At 37.3% G+C, this 19,400-nt stretch overlaps 1 protein-coding gene across 1 annotated transcript in view; it reads left to right on the top strand.

Annotated features, from left to right (window-relative positions):
* Positions 1-19,400, top strand: part of POLN (DNA polymerase nu) — a 188,540-nt gene that overhangs the window by 142,509 nt on the left and 26,631 nt on the right. The window contains 1 exon segment of the mRNA XM_014788829.2: positions 19,298-19,380. Within this exon segment, the coding sequence (XP_014644315.2) occupies positions 19,298-19,380 (83 nt within the window).

Genomic DNA, 19,400 nt, shown 5'->3' with positions numbered 1-19,400 from the left:
TACCATCAAATCTATTAGTCCTTTTATTGCTTGTCTTTGATATCATCTTTAAAACACTCTTTCCCACCCCAAAATCATGTAAATAGTCACCTATATTTTTCTGTCTTTTGTGATTTAATTTATATTGAAATGTTTGATCCATATGGAATTTACTTAGCTTATGGTGATGTGTAGGGATCTGCCTTCATTTCATGGGTTTCAGGTCCAGGGGGTTGACGTAATCATACTCAACAGTTAATGACACATTATCATCACTGGTTCTGGAATATCACAATCCTCGTGATAGGATTGTGGACAAATAATATATTGTAAAAATATCCCTCATGTTAAAAAAGAAAAGAAAATCTTAGAAAATTAAGAAAATTTGGAAATTAATGATAATAAAAAACACAAGATGTGAAAATTTGTGGGACACAGCAAAAGCAGTACTTAGAGGGAAATTTAGAACTTTACATTTATCAGGAAATGGAAAATGTTAAAAACAAATGAGATAAGTATTCAATTCAATAAGTTTGAAAAAGAACAACAAAGCCAAATACACAAAAAAGAAGATAATTTATAAAGGGAAGAAATTTTAAAAATCAAGGAAAAAATAGAAAAGATTAAGAAAATAAAAATGCTAATTCTTATCCTTTTATTATTAATTTATAAGTGTATTGTAGTACAGTTAATAATATAATTTGTGTAATACGGATCCTTTGATGTTTAGTGGGGCTTCATTTTTGGCCAAGCATGTGTCTTCACTTTATTGGTTGTGGAGTGCTACATACATCTAACAGCTTGAGCTTATTAATTGCACTGTTCAGATCTTCAATTTCTCTGCTTTTTGTTTGTTTGCTTGCTTGATCTACAAGTTTCTGAGAGGAGTATGGTAGAATCTCCACTTATAGTTGCTAATCTATCTATTTCTCCCTGCAGTTTTGTAAGTTTTTTCGTGAGAGGTTTTGAGGTTGAATTGTTAGGTGTTTATATGTTTATGATGGTTGTATCTTTTTGTTTTACTTTCAACAGAACATAATCTCCTTTTTCTTTATGACGTTTTCTTGGTTTAAATTAAATTTTTATCATATTAAGATTTCTTTTAGAGCATATTTGCCTTGTATATCTTTTCCTGTTCTTTTATTTTCCCCTTTCTGTGTCTTTTAGTACATAATAGGGAAATTTTAAAATTCAGTCTATGAGTTCCTTTCTCTTAATTGGCAAATTAACTCACATACATTTGTTATAATTACTGATATATTAAGCCTTTTCTGTCTTCTTATGTCATATTTTCAATATACTGTGTTTTCTTTTCTTTCCTATTTTCCATTGGCTAGATATTTTCTTCCACTAGTTTAAGATTTTGCATCTAAATTTATGCATAACTTTCCTTTCTTTTAATTTCCTTGTCAAGTTTTTGAGTTAGGATGTATTTCTTCTTTTTTCATTCTCTGGAATAGTTTATATAAGAGTGGTCTTCTTTCTTCCTTAAATGTTTGAAAGAAATCATCAGTGAATCAGCTGGGCCTGGGATTTTTTTTGTGGGGGATTCAACTTATTTAATAGATATAGGACTGCTCAGTTTTTCTACTACTTCTCCTGTTAGTTTTGCTATATTGTGTTTCACATTGAATTTGTCCATTTCATCTATTTTTTCAAAATTATTGGCATAAAGTTGCTCATATTATTCTCTTTTTATCATCTTAATGACTGTAGGGTCTATAATGATATTCCCTTTTCAGTCTTGGTATTGATAATTTGTGCCTTCTCTTTTTCATTCTTATTCAGTTTTTCTAGGGACTTATCGATGTTATTAATCTTTTCAAAGAACCAATTATTCCTTTGTTAAATCTCTTTATTATAGATTTGTTTTCTATTGTATTAATTTCTTCTCTTATCTTTATTATTTCCTTCTTTCTACTTTTCTTTGGATTTGTTATGTTGTTCCTTCTTTTTCCGACTATTTGTGATGGATATTTGGATCATTGGTTTTCAGCCTTTCTTCATTTCTAATACGGATTTAAGGCTATAATTTTCTTTTTAAGCATGACTTTAGCTACATCTCAAAAATTTTGTTATGTCTACTTTTACTGTCATCCAACTAAAAATATTTTCTAATTTCCATTGTGATTTCTTCTTTGACCCAAAGGTTATTTATAAGTACAATGCTTAATTGCCAATTATATGGGAATTTTCAGTTATTGTTGTTATTGCTGCTGCTGATGATTTTTAGCTTAATTCCACTACGGTCAAAGAACATTCTCTATAGGATTTTGATGCTTTGAAATATGTTTTAAATGGCTTTACAGAACCAGCATGAGGTCAGTTTTGTCCTTGTGCATTTAATAAGAATGTACACTCTGTCCTTGTTGGGTACAGTGTTCTGTATATGTCAGGTCAGGTTTGTCAGACGTGTCGCTCGCATCTTCGAGGTCCTTACTAATGTTTGTGTGCTTGTTCTATTAGCTTTTAGAGTTGAGTTAAAGTCTCCCATTATGATCATGGATTTTTCTATTTCTCCTTTCGATTCTGTCCATTTTTGCTTCATATTTTTGAAGCTATATTATTAGGCATATGTAAACTTATGACTATTTTTTATCATGTAAATGCAGCTAAGCTAGCTTTCTTTTGGCTGGAGTTTGCCTATCATCTTTTCCCCGTTCTCTTACTATACTTCCAAGCTTTCTGTGCCCTTATGTTTAAGGTGTGTCTTTTGTAAGCAGCATATAGTTGAGTTTTGGCTTTTGGTCCAGTCTGACTATTATATTCTCTTTTAATTAGAGATTTAGTCTTTTACATTTAATGCAATTACTTGGAGTTTTTTATATGGGTTATTGTACTGTTTTTATTTATCCCTCCTCTTTTATCTTCTATTTTCTCTTCTTTCTTGCCTTCCTTTGGATTAATAATTTTTTTCTCTGTTAACTTTTGGTTTTATAGTCTTTTAATATTCTTATGATGGTCAGATTATGACCTGAACCATTGACTCACTACAGTCCAGCATAAATTAGTACTCTGACCACTTCCCAGACAATGCTGTGACCTCAGAACCTTTCAACTCTCTTCACCCTGCCTATCTTTTGTGTTATTCCTAATCATGCATTTTAATTCTATGTATATTTAAACCTCATAAGATAATAATACTATTATCTTTTACAGTCAATAATCTATCATTATGAAATGTTCTTCAACTCTAGTAACGTGTCTTATCTTAAAGTCTTCTTTGATATTCTCTACAAAGGCTTTCTTCAGTTAGTATCTTCATGATATATATTTTTCCATCTTTTTACTATCACCATTTCTGTGTTTTTATACTTATGGTGTATTTTGTATAGGCAGTATTTTTTAAATGTAGTCCGATCTGATAATCTTTGTCTTTTAATTGGAGTATTTTGTTCATTTACATATAATATATTTACTGATGTATTTAGGGGTAAATCTCTCCTTTTGACATTGTTTTCTATTTGTCCCACTTATTCTACGTTTTTTTCTCTCCCTTCTTGCCTTTTTTTGGATTAAGTATTTTTTCTTATTTCATTTTCCCCTCTGTGACTTTGTTAGGTATATATTCTTTCACTATTCTTTTAAAAACTATTCTAGAGATTATTACAAGCATCCTTCACTTATAAAAATGTAATAATGTAGTAATTTTACCACTTCCCAGACTATGTAACACTTTAACTCCATTTATCTTCCCCTCCTGCCTTTTATACTATTATTGTAATATATTTTAATTCTACACAATTTTGAACTGCACAAAACATTATGATATGGTTTTATTCAATCAATATTCATTTTAACTTTACTGATATCCTTTCCACTGCTCATTATTTCTTCCTACATCTCTGTGCTTCCATGTGGAATTATCTTTCTTACATCTTTAGCATTTCTTTTAGTGCAGGTATTCAGGTAGCAAATTATCTCAGTTTTTGTTTGTCTGAAATGTTCTAATTTTAGGAATATTTTTGCTGCATATAGAATTCAAGTTTGGCAGTTATTGTAATTTTTTTTTGCATCTTGATTTCATTCCATTTTTTCTATTTTCCATTATTTCTGTTAAAAAATCACTGTTAGTTGTATTGTTGCTTCTTTGAAGTTAATCAATTATTTTTTCTGGCTGTTTTTAAGATTTTTTTTGTCTTTGGTTTTCAGCAATTTTATATTATGCTTAGACGTAGTTTTCTTTGTATCTACCTTGCTTGTGGTTTGTAGTGTTTCTTTTATCTATGGCTCAATGTCTTTCATCAGCTTTGGAAACTTCTCAGTCATTCTCTCTTTAAATATTACTTCTGCTACCTTCTTTCTCCTTTCCTTCTGGACTATGGTTAAACCTATGTTGGAACTTTTCACCATGTTCCATATGTCTCTTATGCTCTTTTCTGTATTTTCCATCTTTTTTCTCTACATGCCTCAGACTGGATATTTTGTCTGATCTTCAGTTCTTTTGTCTATCTTCTATTCAGTAATCTTTTCTACAGGCAAGGCTATTAGGCTGTTAAAGTTAAACCCTATTTGAGTTCTTCATTTTATTTATTGCATTTTTCAGTTCTACAATCTTCCATTTAATTGTTTTTTATAGTTTTCAATTCTTTACTCAAATTCTCAATTTGTCATCTAATATCTTAAACATATTGATCACAATCATTCTAATGTCTGTAACTGATAACCACAATATCTATGTCTCCTGTAGATCTGTTTCTATTGTTTCTCTCTTGGTTTTCAGTCATTTGATCTTGTTTCCTGGAATGCCACGTAATTTTTGATTGAATAATGTGAGTGAAAAGGAGAGAGGTTACTTATAGGTATGAATAGTGTTATCTTCCTCAAAAGATGATTTACTTTTGCTTCTGGCAGACAGTTACGCTGGGGGTAGATTGCGTTAGTCCTATCAGGGATTGATTCATTGGGAAGACGGGCTTCAGTCTTTGTGAAAGCTAGTAAATTTCTATATCATCTTTTCCCCTAGAGCACCAAGGACCTTCTTTCTTCTTCTTCTTCTTTTTTTTTTTTTTTGGTAAGGAAGATTAGCCCACAGCTAACATCTGTGCCAGTCTTCCTCTATTTTGTATGTGGGTCGCTACCACAGCATGGCTTGACGAGTGGTGTGGGTCCACGACCGAGATCCAAACCTGCAAACCCCAGGCTGCCAAAGCAGAACACACCAAACTTTACCACTATGCCATGGGGCCGGCCCCAGGACCCTCTTTCTTGATAAGCCCTGAACTCCAACTTTTTCTCCAGTCTCATAGACTTCTGGAATCTGTACTCAGCTTTTCAACTGTCACTTGAAAGTTAGCAGATTCCTTAAGGCAGAATGTGGCACCAAACATCAGGCTTACAGTCTGCACTTCCCTCTGTCTGCCATCATGGTCTCTCAAGTTCTTACTGCCTTGGGCTTTCTTACTGCTCTCTCTTGCCTTCGAATAGATACTTTTTAATATTTTCTCTGGTCTATATAGTTGTTCTGCATGGAAAGGTTTATCTACGACATGCTAGTCTGCCACTACCAAAAGTGGAAAACTCTCCAGGTTGTTTAAAAGTTATATATTTAGAGACTGGCCTGGTGGTGTAGTGGTTAAGTTCGTGTGCTCTGCTTCAGCAGCCTGGGGTTTGCAGTTTCAGATCCCGGGCATGGACCTACGCACTGCTTATCAAACCATGCTGTGGCAGGCGTCCCACATATAAAGTAGACGAAGATGGGCATGAATGTTATCCCCGGGCCACTCTTCCTCAGCAAAAAGAGGAGGATTGGCAACAAATGTTAGCTCAGAGCTCATCTTCCTCACCAAAAAAAAAAAAAAAAAGTTATATATTTAAAATTTGTTCTTATGCTTTTTGTGCTTAACTTAAGAATCATACCTATTCATTTCTTCATTCATCACTCACTAATACTTATTGAATATTTACTATGTTTCAGTCACTGTTTCAGGTGCTAGGGTAAGTACTCGTGTTCTTTTGTTCTTCTTTTGATTGCTTAAAATGATCAATATTTATGTCTTCTTTCTAATAAAACATGTAATTTAGCATGTCCTTTTGTCCCTTAATCTCCCCTTTCCACTCCACTCCTGTTAATAAATTGTCTAGAGTTTTTGTCCTGTGCAGTCACAGATATTTTCTCTTTTATTTGATCTAAGCTTTTTTGAAAATAGAAAAACCAACAATGAATTTTGCCAAAATATTGTATTCCCCTTCCTTCCCATATTTCTTATAGCAACTCTTGAAGTTGTTTCTTTTATTACTGGAATACTTCTTCCAAGAGTTTTTGCTGAGGATCTTTCTATGGCACACATTCACACCCTTCGGATATTCTGTCAAGTTCAGTTTCCTGAGGAATTCCTTTCTGTAGCTTTCCACCCCGCTCGGTCTGGACTGATCACCTTCTGTGCCTGGTGTGCATCTGTCAGCCTGGGCCTTCTCCTCACCAGCATCTGGGGTCCCCCTTCCCCCTATCCTATGTTGGATCTCCTATTTCCTACTTCCCTTTCTTGGGTTACTTCATTGTCTTGGTGGAACATATCCTCATTCGGCTCCCTCAGAAATGGTACATGGAAGGTTAATTTTTAGAGACCTAACATGTCTGAAAATGTTTCACACTTGGTTGATAATTTGGCTGGAGATAGAATTCTATGTTGGAGATGATTTTCCTTCAGATTTTTGGAGGCAATATTCCCTTGTAATATTTTGTTGGGTAATTTTTTCTTATTTGCTAGAAGTTTTTCTTCTTAATCGGTCTTTTCCAAGGACCATCTCTTGCAATAAGAGGTTACCATGCACAATTCTCTGCTAATTAACTTGTAAGTTTTAATAATATGAATGATTTTCTAGGAAAATATAAATTACCCAAAGAGTAAAAGACAGAAAATCTGAAAGACCGATAACCTCCTCAGAGGAAACAGAAAAAGAAAAAAGAACTGCACTTCCACAAGCACCAAAAAAGCATCTAGGCCAAGTAGTGCTTTCAAACCGCCAAAGAACAGATGATTCCTGTGGTTTACACTGGTCCTGAGTCCCAGAACACGGAACAGGTCTCTGCTTCACTCTACAGCTGGCATAGCACACACGATCAAGTGGGAGTTATTCCAGGAAGGCAAGATGCTTTACTATTAGGAAGCAGGTTGATCTACAGCCAGTAGGAGTTGTCAAAGACAAACCCATGTTGTATCTTCCATTTCCCCTCTGTCTGCTCCATCATACCCTTTTCATAATCATAATCATAACGCAAGTCAGTTTTTGACAATTTGGTTGTCTCTAATTTTCTGGCACCTTTCCTATTCTTCCTGTTTCCTTCCAGTTACGATCACTGAAACTGAATGCTGTTTTGTCCTCTAACGTGTGTGTTCTCATAAACCTGGGACAGAATTCATACGGAGTGGCTGCCTCCCCTCGTTAGTGCTTCACCTACCTTAGATTTCACTTCTCTCTTGACAGTGTTTGCTGGGCTCTTTCCAGTTTTGAGATAATTCCCTTTCACCAAGAAAACAAAAAGCAGTAAGGAGCCTGTGTCTCTGGGCCCTCTTGTGTCTGTGCCCTCCAGGCAGGTCGTTAACTGTGCTGGGACAGCATTTTAAGTGCCTTGACCCAGAGTCTGGCTCAGTAGGTCTGGAGTTAGGGTAGAGGAACCTAATTAAGATGCTCCCTCAGTGATTCTGAAGCAGTCAGATTCATTGTTGTAGGCTGCCCCACATCCTTTGGAGGGCTTCAGCTTGAGGCTGCCTACAACTGCCATCTGTCCCCAGACACCCCTTGCTGGACACAGGCCTTGTCTTGGCCACAACTCAAAAGTGCTCTAGATGGGACCTTAGAAGGGGACCTTGGTCTATCTTAAAACACTCATGCTAGAACTATTGCCTTCCAGGGCTGGTCTGCTCTCCCTCTGCTCCTGGGCTTCTAGCCACACCCTGGCTGCTAGGCACTGCCCACCTTTGATGGCCACGCAGTGGGGTCCAGGCTCAAGGCCTGTCCTAGCAGCCCTGTTGGATGCAGTGAGGCTCTTCTGCCTCCTTTTCCCTTTGGGATTCTGACATCTTTCCTGGTCCTTGGGTGGCCCTTTGCCAGGCCTTTCTTATTGTGAGCTTCCTGTGCTCCTGAGTGCAAAGTCTTCCATCTCTACCCTCTGCTCAGTCTCTGCTAGGGTATTTCTAGGCCTGATTACAGTCTCATCTCTACTTCTCAGCTGCCCAGGGATGGCCTCTGGCATAGATGGCAAAGTCAAGCATAGGTTTGACAAAGGATTTAGAAAGAATTTCATTTACATTATTTTTATACAAATTCCATTCCATTTTTCCGTTTCTCACCAACTAAACAGGAATCTAGGTTTGGCTTCATTGAATTGGGGAGCTTCTGACCTCTTGCATACCCTGGCCCCTAGGACACCCACTGTGACTATATCCATCTATTGTTAGTTGGCCAAGGCCATGTCTGTGGGGTATTTTGTTCCTCATCCAACATCCACGTCACTGTTTCCACTTAGCTTTGTCTTCCTTCGGCTAGCCAGAATTCCGTTCCTATTCATTCTTCATTCTTTCCCTCTCTCTCTCTCTCTCTATCTCTCTCTCTATCTCTCTCTCTATCTCTCTAATATCTCTTGTTTTAAGCCACCAAATTTGTGGTACTTTGTTGTAGCAGCCACAGGAAACTAATGCATAAGCCAACCTCTCAAAAATTCTTTCAAGCTCCAAGTATATTAGTTTATGGAACATCTGCTTTGTGTCTATTAGTGGCCATTTCAGCAAGTAGAGTTAGTGAAAATTTTATACTTTTTTCGTGGTATGTAATCTGAAGGGAACACAGGTGACCTTCTTCCCTGTCATTGTGTCTGAGCACAGACATGTGGAGCCAGAGAAACTTCCTCTTCACAAAGGCCCAAACTCTCCCTAACCCTAGAATTGGTCATGAGAGACACAGTGTGCAGTCCAGTGGATGAGAACCTGAGTTAAAAACCAGGAGATGAAAATAACCAGATAACAATTTGAATGACTATGTTAATATCAGACAAATTAGATTTCAGAACAAGGAATATTACCAGGGATAGAGAGGGACATTTAATAAAAGGGCCAATTCATCAAGAAGATATGACAGTCCTATGTAGGGGGTGTATCTAATAAGAGAGCTTCAAAATACATGAAGCAAAACCTGATAGAACTGAATGGAAAAACGGACAAGTCCACAAGCAGAGTTGGAGATTTCAATACTACTTCCTCAATAATTTATGAGAACAACTACAGGGAAAATCAGAAAGTATATGGAAGACCTGAATAATATTATCCACCACCAACTGCAGAATTAGATTAGGAATTAAATTAGGAGTCAAGAACAAAAAATATGTATGGAAAATCCCCAAATATTTGGAAAATAAAGAATACGGGTTCTAAATAACCCATAGGTCAAAGAAAAACGTCACAAGGGATATTAGAAAATATTTTGAGCTAGATGATAAAACACATGTCAGAAATTATGGGATGCAGCTATAGAAGTACTTATGACATTAGAAATTTATGACTTATAGAAATTTATGACATTAAATGCTTCTATTAGAAAATAAGAAAAGTCTAAAATAAATTATCAAAGCTTCTAAGCTTCCACCTTAAGAAGCTAGAAAAATAAGAGCAACTTAAGTCCTAAGTCAGTAGAAGGAAGATAGGAGGAGCAGAAATCAGTGTAATAAAAAACAGAAAAATAGAAAATGAAAGAAACCAAAGGTTACATTAGCATAAGCTCTACAGATATTAAAAGAATAATAGAGGAATGTAATTAGCAACTTTATGTCCATAAATTTGATAACTCAAACTTCCTGAAAGATACAAATTACCAAAACTGACAAAATAAGAAATAGGTGGTTTGAATAGCCTCTTATCTATTTAAAAAGTTGAATTTGTAATAAAAACCTTTCCAGTACTACATGACTTCACTAGAAAATCTATCAAACATTTAAGAAGTAATGCCATCTTTTGCAAATACTTTCAGAAAATATAAGAATAGTGAATACTTCTCAACTCATTTTATGAGGCCAGAATTACCTTGATACTAAAACAGACAAAGACATTCCACAAAGAGAAAACTACAGACTGATAAACCTCATGATCATACATGCAAAATTCCTTCACAATGTTAGCAAATCAAATCTAGCAATATAGGAAAAGGACAATAGTGCATAACTAATTGGGGTTTATCCAGGGAATGCGTGGTTAGCTTAGCATTCAAAACTTAATCAGTGTAATTAATCATATTAAGAGAATAAAGGAGAAAAACCACGTAATCATCTCAATAGATGTAGAAAGGGATTTGATATAATTCAAGACCTATTTATTATAAAAACTTTCTGTAAAGCAGAAATAGAAAGGAAGCTTCCTCAACATGATAAAAGGCATATATGAAAAACCTATAGCTAACACCTTACTTAATGGTGAAAAACTCAGTGCTTCCCCCTAAGAATAGGAACAAGACAAGAATGTCTGCTTTCACAACTTCTGTTCAACATTGTACTGGAGTTTCTAGCCAGTGCAATAAAGCAGAAATAAACAATAATAAAAATAAAGAAAATGCAGTTTGGAAAGAAAGAAGTAAATCTGTCTTTATTTGCACACAGCATCATCGTGTATACAGAAAATTCCTAAAGGATCTACAAAAACTGTTGTTAGAACCAATAAGAATATTTAGCATGGGCACAGGAAACAAAGTTAATGTATAAAAGTCAATATTATTTATATAGTAGCAATGAGCAACTGAAAAAATTTTTAAAAATTAAAACAATATGATTATAATAGCATCCAAAAGTATAAGATACTTGGGGATAAATTTAATAAAATATGTGTATGACCTGTACAGTGAAAACTACAAACATTGCTGAGAGGAATTAAAGACCTAAACAAATAGAGAGATATATACTATGTCCATGGATTGGGAGGCTCAATACTGTTAAGATGTCAATTTGCCCCAGATCAACCTATAAATTCAACATGATTCCAATGGAAATCCTAGCAGGATTTTCTTGTAGAAATTAAAACTCTTACATTGGCACTTATGTTGAAAACAGTTTTGAAAAAGAACAAAGTTTGAAGAATTTTACCTGATTTCAGAACTTGCTATAAAGCTACAGTAATCAAGGCAGTGGATTATTAGTATAAGGATAGATACATAGATCATTAGAACAGAAGAGAATCCAGAAATAGACCCTCATATGTATGATTAATTCATTTTCAGCATAAGTGCCAATGTATTCGGTGGGGTAAAGAATAATCTCTTTAAATGATGCTGGAACAACTAGATATCCACTTAGAAAATATGAACTTTGGGGGCCGACCCAGTGGGGGTGTAGTGGTTAAGTTTGCATGCTCTGCTTCAGCAGCCCAGGGTTTGCAGGTTCAGATCCCGGGTGAGGACCTACACACTGCTCATCAAGCCATGCTATGGTGGTGTGCCATATACAAAATAGAGAAAGATTGGCACAGATGTTAGCTCAGGAACAATATTCCTCAAGCAAAAAGAGGAAGATTGGCAACAGATGTTAGCTCAGGGCCAATCTTCCTCACTAAAAAAAAAAGAAAGAAAGAAAATATGAACTTTGGCTCTTCACACCATATACAAAAATTAACTCAAAATGGATCATAGAGGGCCGGCCCCATGGCTTAGCGGTTTAAGTGTGTGCGCTCCGATGCAGGCGGCCCGGGTTCGGATCCCAGGCGTGCACAGACGCGCTGCTTCTCCGGCCATGCTGAGGCCGCGTCCCACATACAGCAACTAGAAGAATGTGCAACTATGACATACAACTATCTACTGGGGCTTTGGGGGAAAAATAAATAAATAAATAAATAAATAAATTATTAAAAAAAAAATGGATCATAGATGTAAACATAAAAGTTAAAACTATAAAAATTCTGGAAGAAAATCTTTTCATCTTTGGGGTAGACAAAGATTTCATAGATAGGACTCCAAAATCACCAACCATTTAATTGAAAAATTGATAAATTAGAATTCCTCAAAATTTAAAACATCTGCTCTAGAACAACACCATTAAGAAGATGAAAATGTGAGGCTGGCCCAGTGGTGTAGCAGTTAAGTTCGTGCACTCCACTTTGGCAGCCCAGGGTTCACAGGTTCGGATCCCAGGTGCAGACTGACGTACCGCTCATCAAGCCATGCTGTGGCAGCATCCCACAGAAAGTAGAGGAAGATGGGCATGGATGTTAGCCCACGGCCAATCTTCCTCAGCAAAAAGAGGAGGATTTGCATCGGATGTTAGCTCGGGGCTAATCTTCCTCACAAAAAAGAAGATGAAAAGGCAAGCCACAGACTAGGAGGAAATGTTCACAATACACATTTCTGACAACAGACTGCTGTCTGAATATATACAAATCTCTTATAACTCAATAATAGAAAGACAAGTAACTCCCCCAAAATAGGCAAAAGATTTAAGGAGACACTTTATAAAATAAATGCCAATAAGCACATGAAACTATGTTCAGTATTACTAGTTATCAGGGAAATGCAAATTAAAACCACAATTAGGTACCTCTCCATACCCACTAGAATGGCTAAAACTGAAAAGATTAATAATACCAAGTGTTGGCAAGGATGTGAAGCAACCACAACTCTCATATACTGCAGTGGGGAGTGTAAAATTGTATAGCCATTTGGAAAAAAAAAAATCCTTTTCTTATAAAGTAAACACACACTTAGCATACAACCCAGCAATTCTACTCTTAGGTATTTATCCAAGAGAAATGAAAATATACATGTAAAAAAAGACCAATGCATAAAGTTCCTAGTAGCTTTATTTATAATATACAACTCAAAAAAATCCAAGTGTCTATCAACAGGTGAATTGATATACAAATTGTGTCATATGCTTACAATGGAAAACTATCAACAATGAAAAGGAATGAACTAAGGATATACACAGCAATGTAGATAGGTCTCAAAAATATTACTGTAAGTGAAAGAAACCAGACACAAAAGAGTATGTACTGTATGCTTCCATTTATACAAGATACAAGGCAAGTCTAATCTACAGTGTCAGTAATCAGATCTGCAGTTCCCTAGGGCTACAGAGTGGGGGTGATTTAACTACAAAGGGGCATGAGGGAACATTTTGGAGTAATAGAAATGTTCTGTATCTTGATTGTGCTGGTGGTTATACAGGTGTATGCATTTTTGAAAATTCACTGGACTGTACCTTAAAATGGGTGCATTTTATCATATGTTAATTATACTTCAATAAAGTTAATTTTTAAAAAGCAATCAAAGAAAATGCCAAGAGACCTGGCATGCTTTCCCAACCACAATGACCTCAACTTCACAGTTTAGCCTTCAGCTTAACATCCCAAAACACTAATCATACTTCGTGTTAAGCCACTCCAGACTTTTCTGCGCCCAGGAGAGTCAACAAACCTGGGCTACTTTGCGGCAGATCAGCTAAGGTTTTGCAACTACTTGATCATTCGACAAACAGATGCTGAACCAGAATCATTCTTGGTTACCAGGGGACAGAGGCCCTGCTTTAAAGGTGGCCAACAGGGATCAACAGACCAAACTTGCCTTATGCCTCTCAGCCATTTTTATTCTTCCATAGGATTTTTTTTTTATCTTTGCTTCCTCAATTTTCAAAAGTTCTTTGTAGTTAGGGATATTAGCCCTTCATCTCTGATATATGTTGCACATATTTTCTCCTAGTTTGTTGTTTGTCTTTTGACTTTGCTTATGGTATTTTGTGCCATGCAAAAGATTTGGTGTTTTGTTTTGGCTTTTTTGTAATCTATCAATCTTTTCTTTTAGTGCATCTGGATTTTGAGTCATAGTAAGCAAGCCTTTCTCTACATCCAGGTTATAGAGGAATTTACCCATGTTTTCTTTTATCTTTCTCCAAATGACTATCCAGTTGTCCCAGCACCAGTTATCAAGTCCATCTTTGCTCCAGTGATTAGAGATGCCAGCTTTATGATATTAGATTTCTGTATGTAGGTAAGTCTGTGTCGGAACTTCCTGTTCTGTTCCGGTGTTCTGTCTGTTCATATGCCTGTGCCACACTGCAATGAGTATAGAGAACTGGTAGTGTGTTTGTACATCAGGGAGGCCTGCTCCCCCTCAGAGCTCATCTGTTCCACTTTCCTGCCTATTCTTGTGCATTTATTTTTCCATATGAACTTCATCATCACCCTGTCTAGTTCCATAAAAAAACTTGTTGGTATTTTTATTGAGATCACATTAAATTCACAGATTAACATAGGAGAACTGACATCTTGATGATGTTGAGACATTTCAATCAAGAACAAAGGATGCCTTTACATTTGATCAAGTCTACTTTTGTGTCTTTTAGGAGGTTTTAAAGGTTTCTTCGTATAAGTTTTACGCATTTCTTGTTAAGTTTATTCCTAAGTATTTTGTCTTTATTGTTAATATTGTATTTGTGTATGTGAAGGTTATTGACTTGTTATATTAATTTTATTTCCTGCTACCTTGCTGAATCGTTTTATCGTAGATTCTCTAGGGATTTCCAGGAATACTATCATGTCATCTGCAACTAAATATCCTTTATTTTAAAAAATTTTCCAATTCTCATGCCTCTAATTATTTAACTAATACTTTCAGAACAATGTTAAATAGTAGTGGAGGTAGTGGCCATCCTTGCCTTGTTTCTGACCTTAGTAAGAACACCTCTGGTGTTTCCCCATTAATAAGATGCTAGCTATAGGATTGAGGTGTACTATTTTATAATTTTAAGGAAGTATACAGCTATTCCTATTTTCTCAAGAGTTTTTATTAGGAGTAGGTGTTGAATTTTGTCATAGGTCTTTTTCAACAAGTATGTAATCATGTAATTTTCTCCTTAGTCCTGTTAATGTGGTGAGTTATGTTAATAGATTTCCTAACATTGAACCAACCATGCTTTTCTGGTATAAACTCTGCTTGGTCATGGGGTACTATTTTCTTAATGTAGTGCTGGACTCTGCTTGCCAATATTCTATGTAGGATTGTTACATCAATCAATATACATAGGAAATATTGGTCTGTAATTTCCCTTTATTATACCCTGTTTATCATGTTTTGTATAACTGTTATACTTGCTTAATAAAATAAATTTGCATGTTTTTCTTCATTTTTTACACTCTGAAACAGTTTATACAGCATGGTTACTGTTTGGTCTCTAAAGATTTGATAGAATTCCCCTTTGAATCCATCTGGGCCTGGTGCTTTTGTGTGGGGTGGTTCCTTAAGAATTTTCTCTATTTCTTCTATGGATGTTGATCTGTTGAACTTTCATCTCTACTGGGACGAATTTTTATAAGTGTATTTTCTTAAAAAATTGTCCATTTCACCTAGATTTTCAAATTTACTTGCATAGAATTGTGCAAAGTAATTTTTGAAAGGTTTTTCTTAACTTCCTGCCTATCTGTAGTTACTTTTCCTTGTTATTTCTTATCTTGTGTGTTTGTACTTGCTCCTTTTTTATTAAACCAGCTAATGGTTTAATTTTTATCGTCTGTTTTATCTTTTACAAGAACCAGGATTTTTTTTATTGATGTTTTAATAGTTTATAACATTGTGAAATTTTTGGTTGTACATTTTTGTTTGTCCATCACCATGTCAGTCTCCCTTCACCCCTTGTGCCCACCCCCTACCCCCCTTGCCCCTGGTAACCACAATACAGTTTTTCTCTGTCCATGTGTTGGTTTATAGTCCTCATATGAGTGAGATCATACGGTGTTTGTCTTTCTCTTTCTGGCTTATTTCACTTAACATAATACCCTCCAGGTCCATCCATGTTGTTGCAAATGGGACGATTTTGTCTTTTTTTATGGCTGAGTAGTATTCCATTGTATATATATACCACATCTTCTTGATCCAATCATCACTTGAGGGACACTTGGGTTGCTTCCTCTTCTTGGCTATAGTGAATAATGCTGCAATGAACATAGGGGTGCATAAGCCTCTTTGGATTGTTGATTTCAGGTTCGTTGGATAGATTCCCAGTAGTGGGATAGCTGGATCATAGGGTATTTCTATTTTTAATTTTTTGAGGAATCTCCATACCGTTTTCCATAGCGGCTGCACCAGTTTGCATTCCTAACAGCAGTGAATGAGGGTTCCTGTTTCTCCACATCCTCTCCAACATTTGTTGTTTTTTGTCTTGGTGATTATAGCCATTCTAAAGGGTGTGAGGTGATATCTTAGTGTTGTTTTGATTTGCATTTCCCTGATGATTAGTGATGTTGAACATCTTTTCATGTGCCTATTGGCCATCTGTATATCTTCTTTGGAGAAGTGTCTGTTCATTTCCTCTGCCCATTTTTTGACCTATTGTTTGTTTTTTGTTGTTCAGTTGTGTGAGTTCTTTATATATTATGGAGATTAACCCCTTGTCAGATATATGTTTTGCAAATATTTTCTCCCAGCTGGTGGGTTGTCTGTTCATTTTGATTCTGGTTTCATTTGTCTTGTAGAAGCTCTTTAATCTGATCAAGTCCCACTTGCTTATTTTTTCTTTAGTTTCCCTAGTCTGGGTAGGCATGGAAGAACCAGGATTTTTATTTATTCATTTGATCTCCTGTTTTGCTGTTCTCAGCTTTACTGATTTCTGCTCCTCAGTTTATTCTAGCTTTATTATTTCCCTCCTTATGTATTCTTTTGATTTGCTTTGTTGTTGTTCTTTTCCTTGCTTTTTGAGTTGAAAACTTAATTCGTATACTTTTATTCTTTTGTTTTATTAATATAGGCTTTTAAGGCTATGAAATTTCCTCACTGCTTTAAATGTAGTCCATTGCCTCTGACACATAGTGTTTTCATTAGAACGGCCCCGTGGTTTAGCGGTTGAGTGCGCACGCTCCGCTGCTTGCGGCCCGGGTTCAGATCCCGGGCACGCACCGACGCACTGCTTCTCTGGCCATGCTGAGGCCGCGTCCCACATACAGCAGCTAGAAGGATGTGCAGCTATGACAGACAACTATCTACTGGGGCTTTGGGGGGAAAATAAATAAATAAAATCTTTAAAAAAAAAAAAGAAATTATGTAATTTCTGTTTGTATTTCTCTTCACCCAAAAGTTGTCTGATAGAAGTGTTTTTTGTTTTATTTCTAGGTAGATGGGGTTTTTTAGTTTTGGTTTTTAATTTCTAGTTTTCTTGCTCTGTGATCAGAGTGTTACTTTAATATTTCTACCTTGTGCAACATTTTGATGTTTTCTGTGTGCCCTAATAGGTGATGGGTTATTGTGAATAGGCCATATGAGCTCGAGAAGAAAGTATACTCTCTATTAACAGAGCATGGTTTTGACGTATGTCCATAATATATATTTATTGATTATATTGTTTGGATCTTGTCATGCTTTGATCTCTGGGAAGAAGCAGGTTCTGGGAGAGTTTAATGCTGCTTTCTCAGACAACTCTCCAACTCCGTTGGCATACTGAGGGGAGATCACCTGTGTGGTCTGGTTGAGGGGCACCCTGCTCCAAAATGCCTCCCTCCTCCCCCTCCCTGCAGTTGTCATCAGATCCGTCTGTTTGAGCCAAGACATCATCCACTTGCATTGCGTTCAGCCCTCGGGGGTGGCAGGGAAAGTTAGTCTTAGTAAGTTTGTCAGCAGTGTCTTTCCTGGGCAGGTTTGAAGCACCTGTGAGATTTCCAAAATAAAAGGAACTGGGTGGGGAGCAAGGGCTGGTGACATAGGAGTTGACACATATTTGTTCTGAGCGTGGGTACACTTGAGCTTTTTGCTTCTTATCTAAATACAGCTGTTAACAATGCCAAGTTCAAGGGTGAGATAAACAAGTGGGCAAAATAGCTTAACGCAGTGGGAAAAGAACAAAAAGTAGTGCACTGGTACTTAGAAATCAGGTGGTAAAAGTAATGAACTCTAAGATATCAGTGAAAATGGTGAAGTATACAGCTCTGAGGGCCTGTTCCCCGACAAAAACATCAAAAATCAAGCAAAAATGGTCAGAACCAACCTTGTCAGGTCTCTGGAAAGCGGTCAGCAGTTTACAGCAACCAAGCAAATGCTGAATCAAAAAAAGGCAACTTGAAAACAGTCGGAGAGCTTTGTGGTGTTTCCACTTGCCTTTGCCCCATCCCTGCCGACATAGCAGCCCGTGTACCCAGAGTGGGTACCCTGTTCCTTGGGTCCAGAGGGAGCAAGCAGACCTTATTCACAAAGAATCGTGTTTGTCTCTTCTAATTTGTCTGGGAGCTGCCTGAAGACTGACACAGGCCTTGTTTCGCCTAACTCAGAACTCACTCGGAGCAGAAAAGTGGTGAGCGTGCTCAAAAACATTGTAAGATGAACAACCTGCAGCCGCTTGGAGCAAAAGATTACAGTCCAGGCAAATAATAGAGCGTTGAAAGCTTGGGAGGAAAAGCTGGGGAGAGATTCTTTAACAAGTTAGGGCATTCAAAGCACCTATGTACACTGGGAAATTTAGAGTGCATGCCCGCTTGGAAGAGACCTGAGAAGACCCTCAGCTTTCACTTCAGGCTGATCATTAGGCTCACTGCCAGCTGGAAGTGAAGACTAAGGTGCACTGTCAACAGCCTGGCTGAGCACTGAAGGAGGGCCCAGCACAGAGCCAACCACAAAGAGGGGAACAGGTTCCTTTTCCTTTTTCGTTTCTTTCTTCTTCTTCTTTTCCTTTTTCTTTTTCTTTTTCCTTCCCTCTGTCTCTCTATCTCTCTCTCTCTCTCCTCCTGAATCTGAAGTGCTCCCTCTGTCAGGGAGACTTGGTACATATGAGGCCCGCGGCTAGGCTAGGGTGGCCTAGCAAGGAGGAGGGGCCCCAGGTCCCCGCTAGCCCCACACTCCTCAGACATCTCGGTTCTAATCTTTACAGATCTCTGTGGTTCATATGCCGGTCAGATGCTGAGTTGATCCTTATTCTGTCTGAGTGCTGTAACCCCAGGACGGTGCTCACCCGCCAGCCCCTCCATCTGTGGGAGGCAAGGCAGAGGCTGCTCATCCAGTCCTGCAAAGGGACCAGACACCAGGCCCTAGCACCCCAGTACTGGAAGCAGGCTTTCCTCAAGTTGGGTTGGCACTCCTTTGGTGAAAGCATTTTTTGGTTTTGGTTTGTGGTCACCCTAGGAATGGCCAGCTTGCAGCTGCAATAGGCTCTGGCGATAGGCTCACTGTCAGCATCTGTTTGGAGGGCCCATGCTGAGCCAGATACTGCAGATGTTGAATATCTCTGTCACACATGTGACAGGCCTGATCTGAAACCATTAAGAACCTCCAGAGAAAGAACTGTGATGGGATGGTGCGCGTGGTTTGGACTCTTGCGGCCCTCTCTACAGACAGGGTACCCATGTGCCTGATGTCATGCCATCTTTCCCTGCAGGAAGGAAATTCCCGCAGAATGCGTGACGCATATGGACAGAGAGCAGACCAAGAAGGTGGTGTACTCTGTGGTCTACGGAGCAGGTAGGCTGCAGGCCCGCCTG

This window comes from Ceratotherium simum, chromosome 8 (assembly GCF_057802395.1).
Source record: "Ceratotherium simum simum isolate JZ-2026a chromosome 8, ASM5780239v1, whole genome shotgun sequence".
NCBI classification, from domain to species: domain Eukaryota; kingdom Metazoa; phylum Chordata; class Mammalia; order Perissodactyla; family Rhinocerotidae; genus Ceratotherium; species Ceratotherium simum.
Note: the sequence above shows the minus strand (reverse complement) of the source record. Positions and strands in the feature narration are given on the sequence as shown.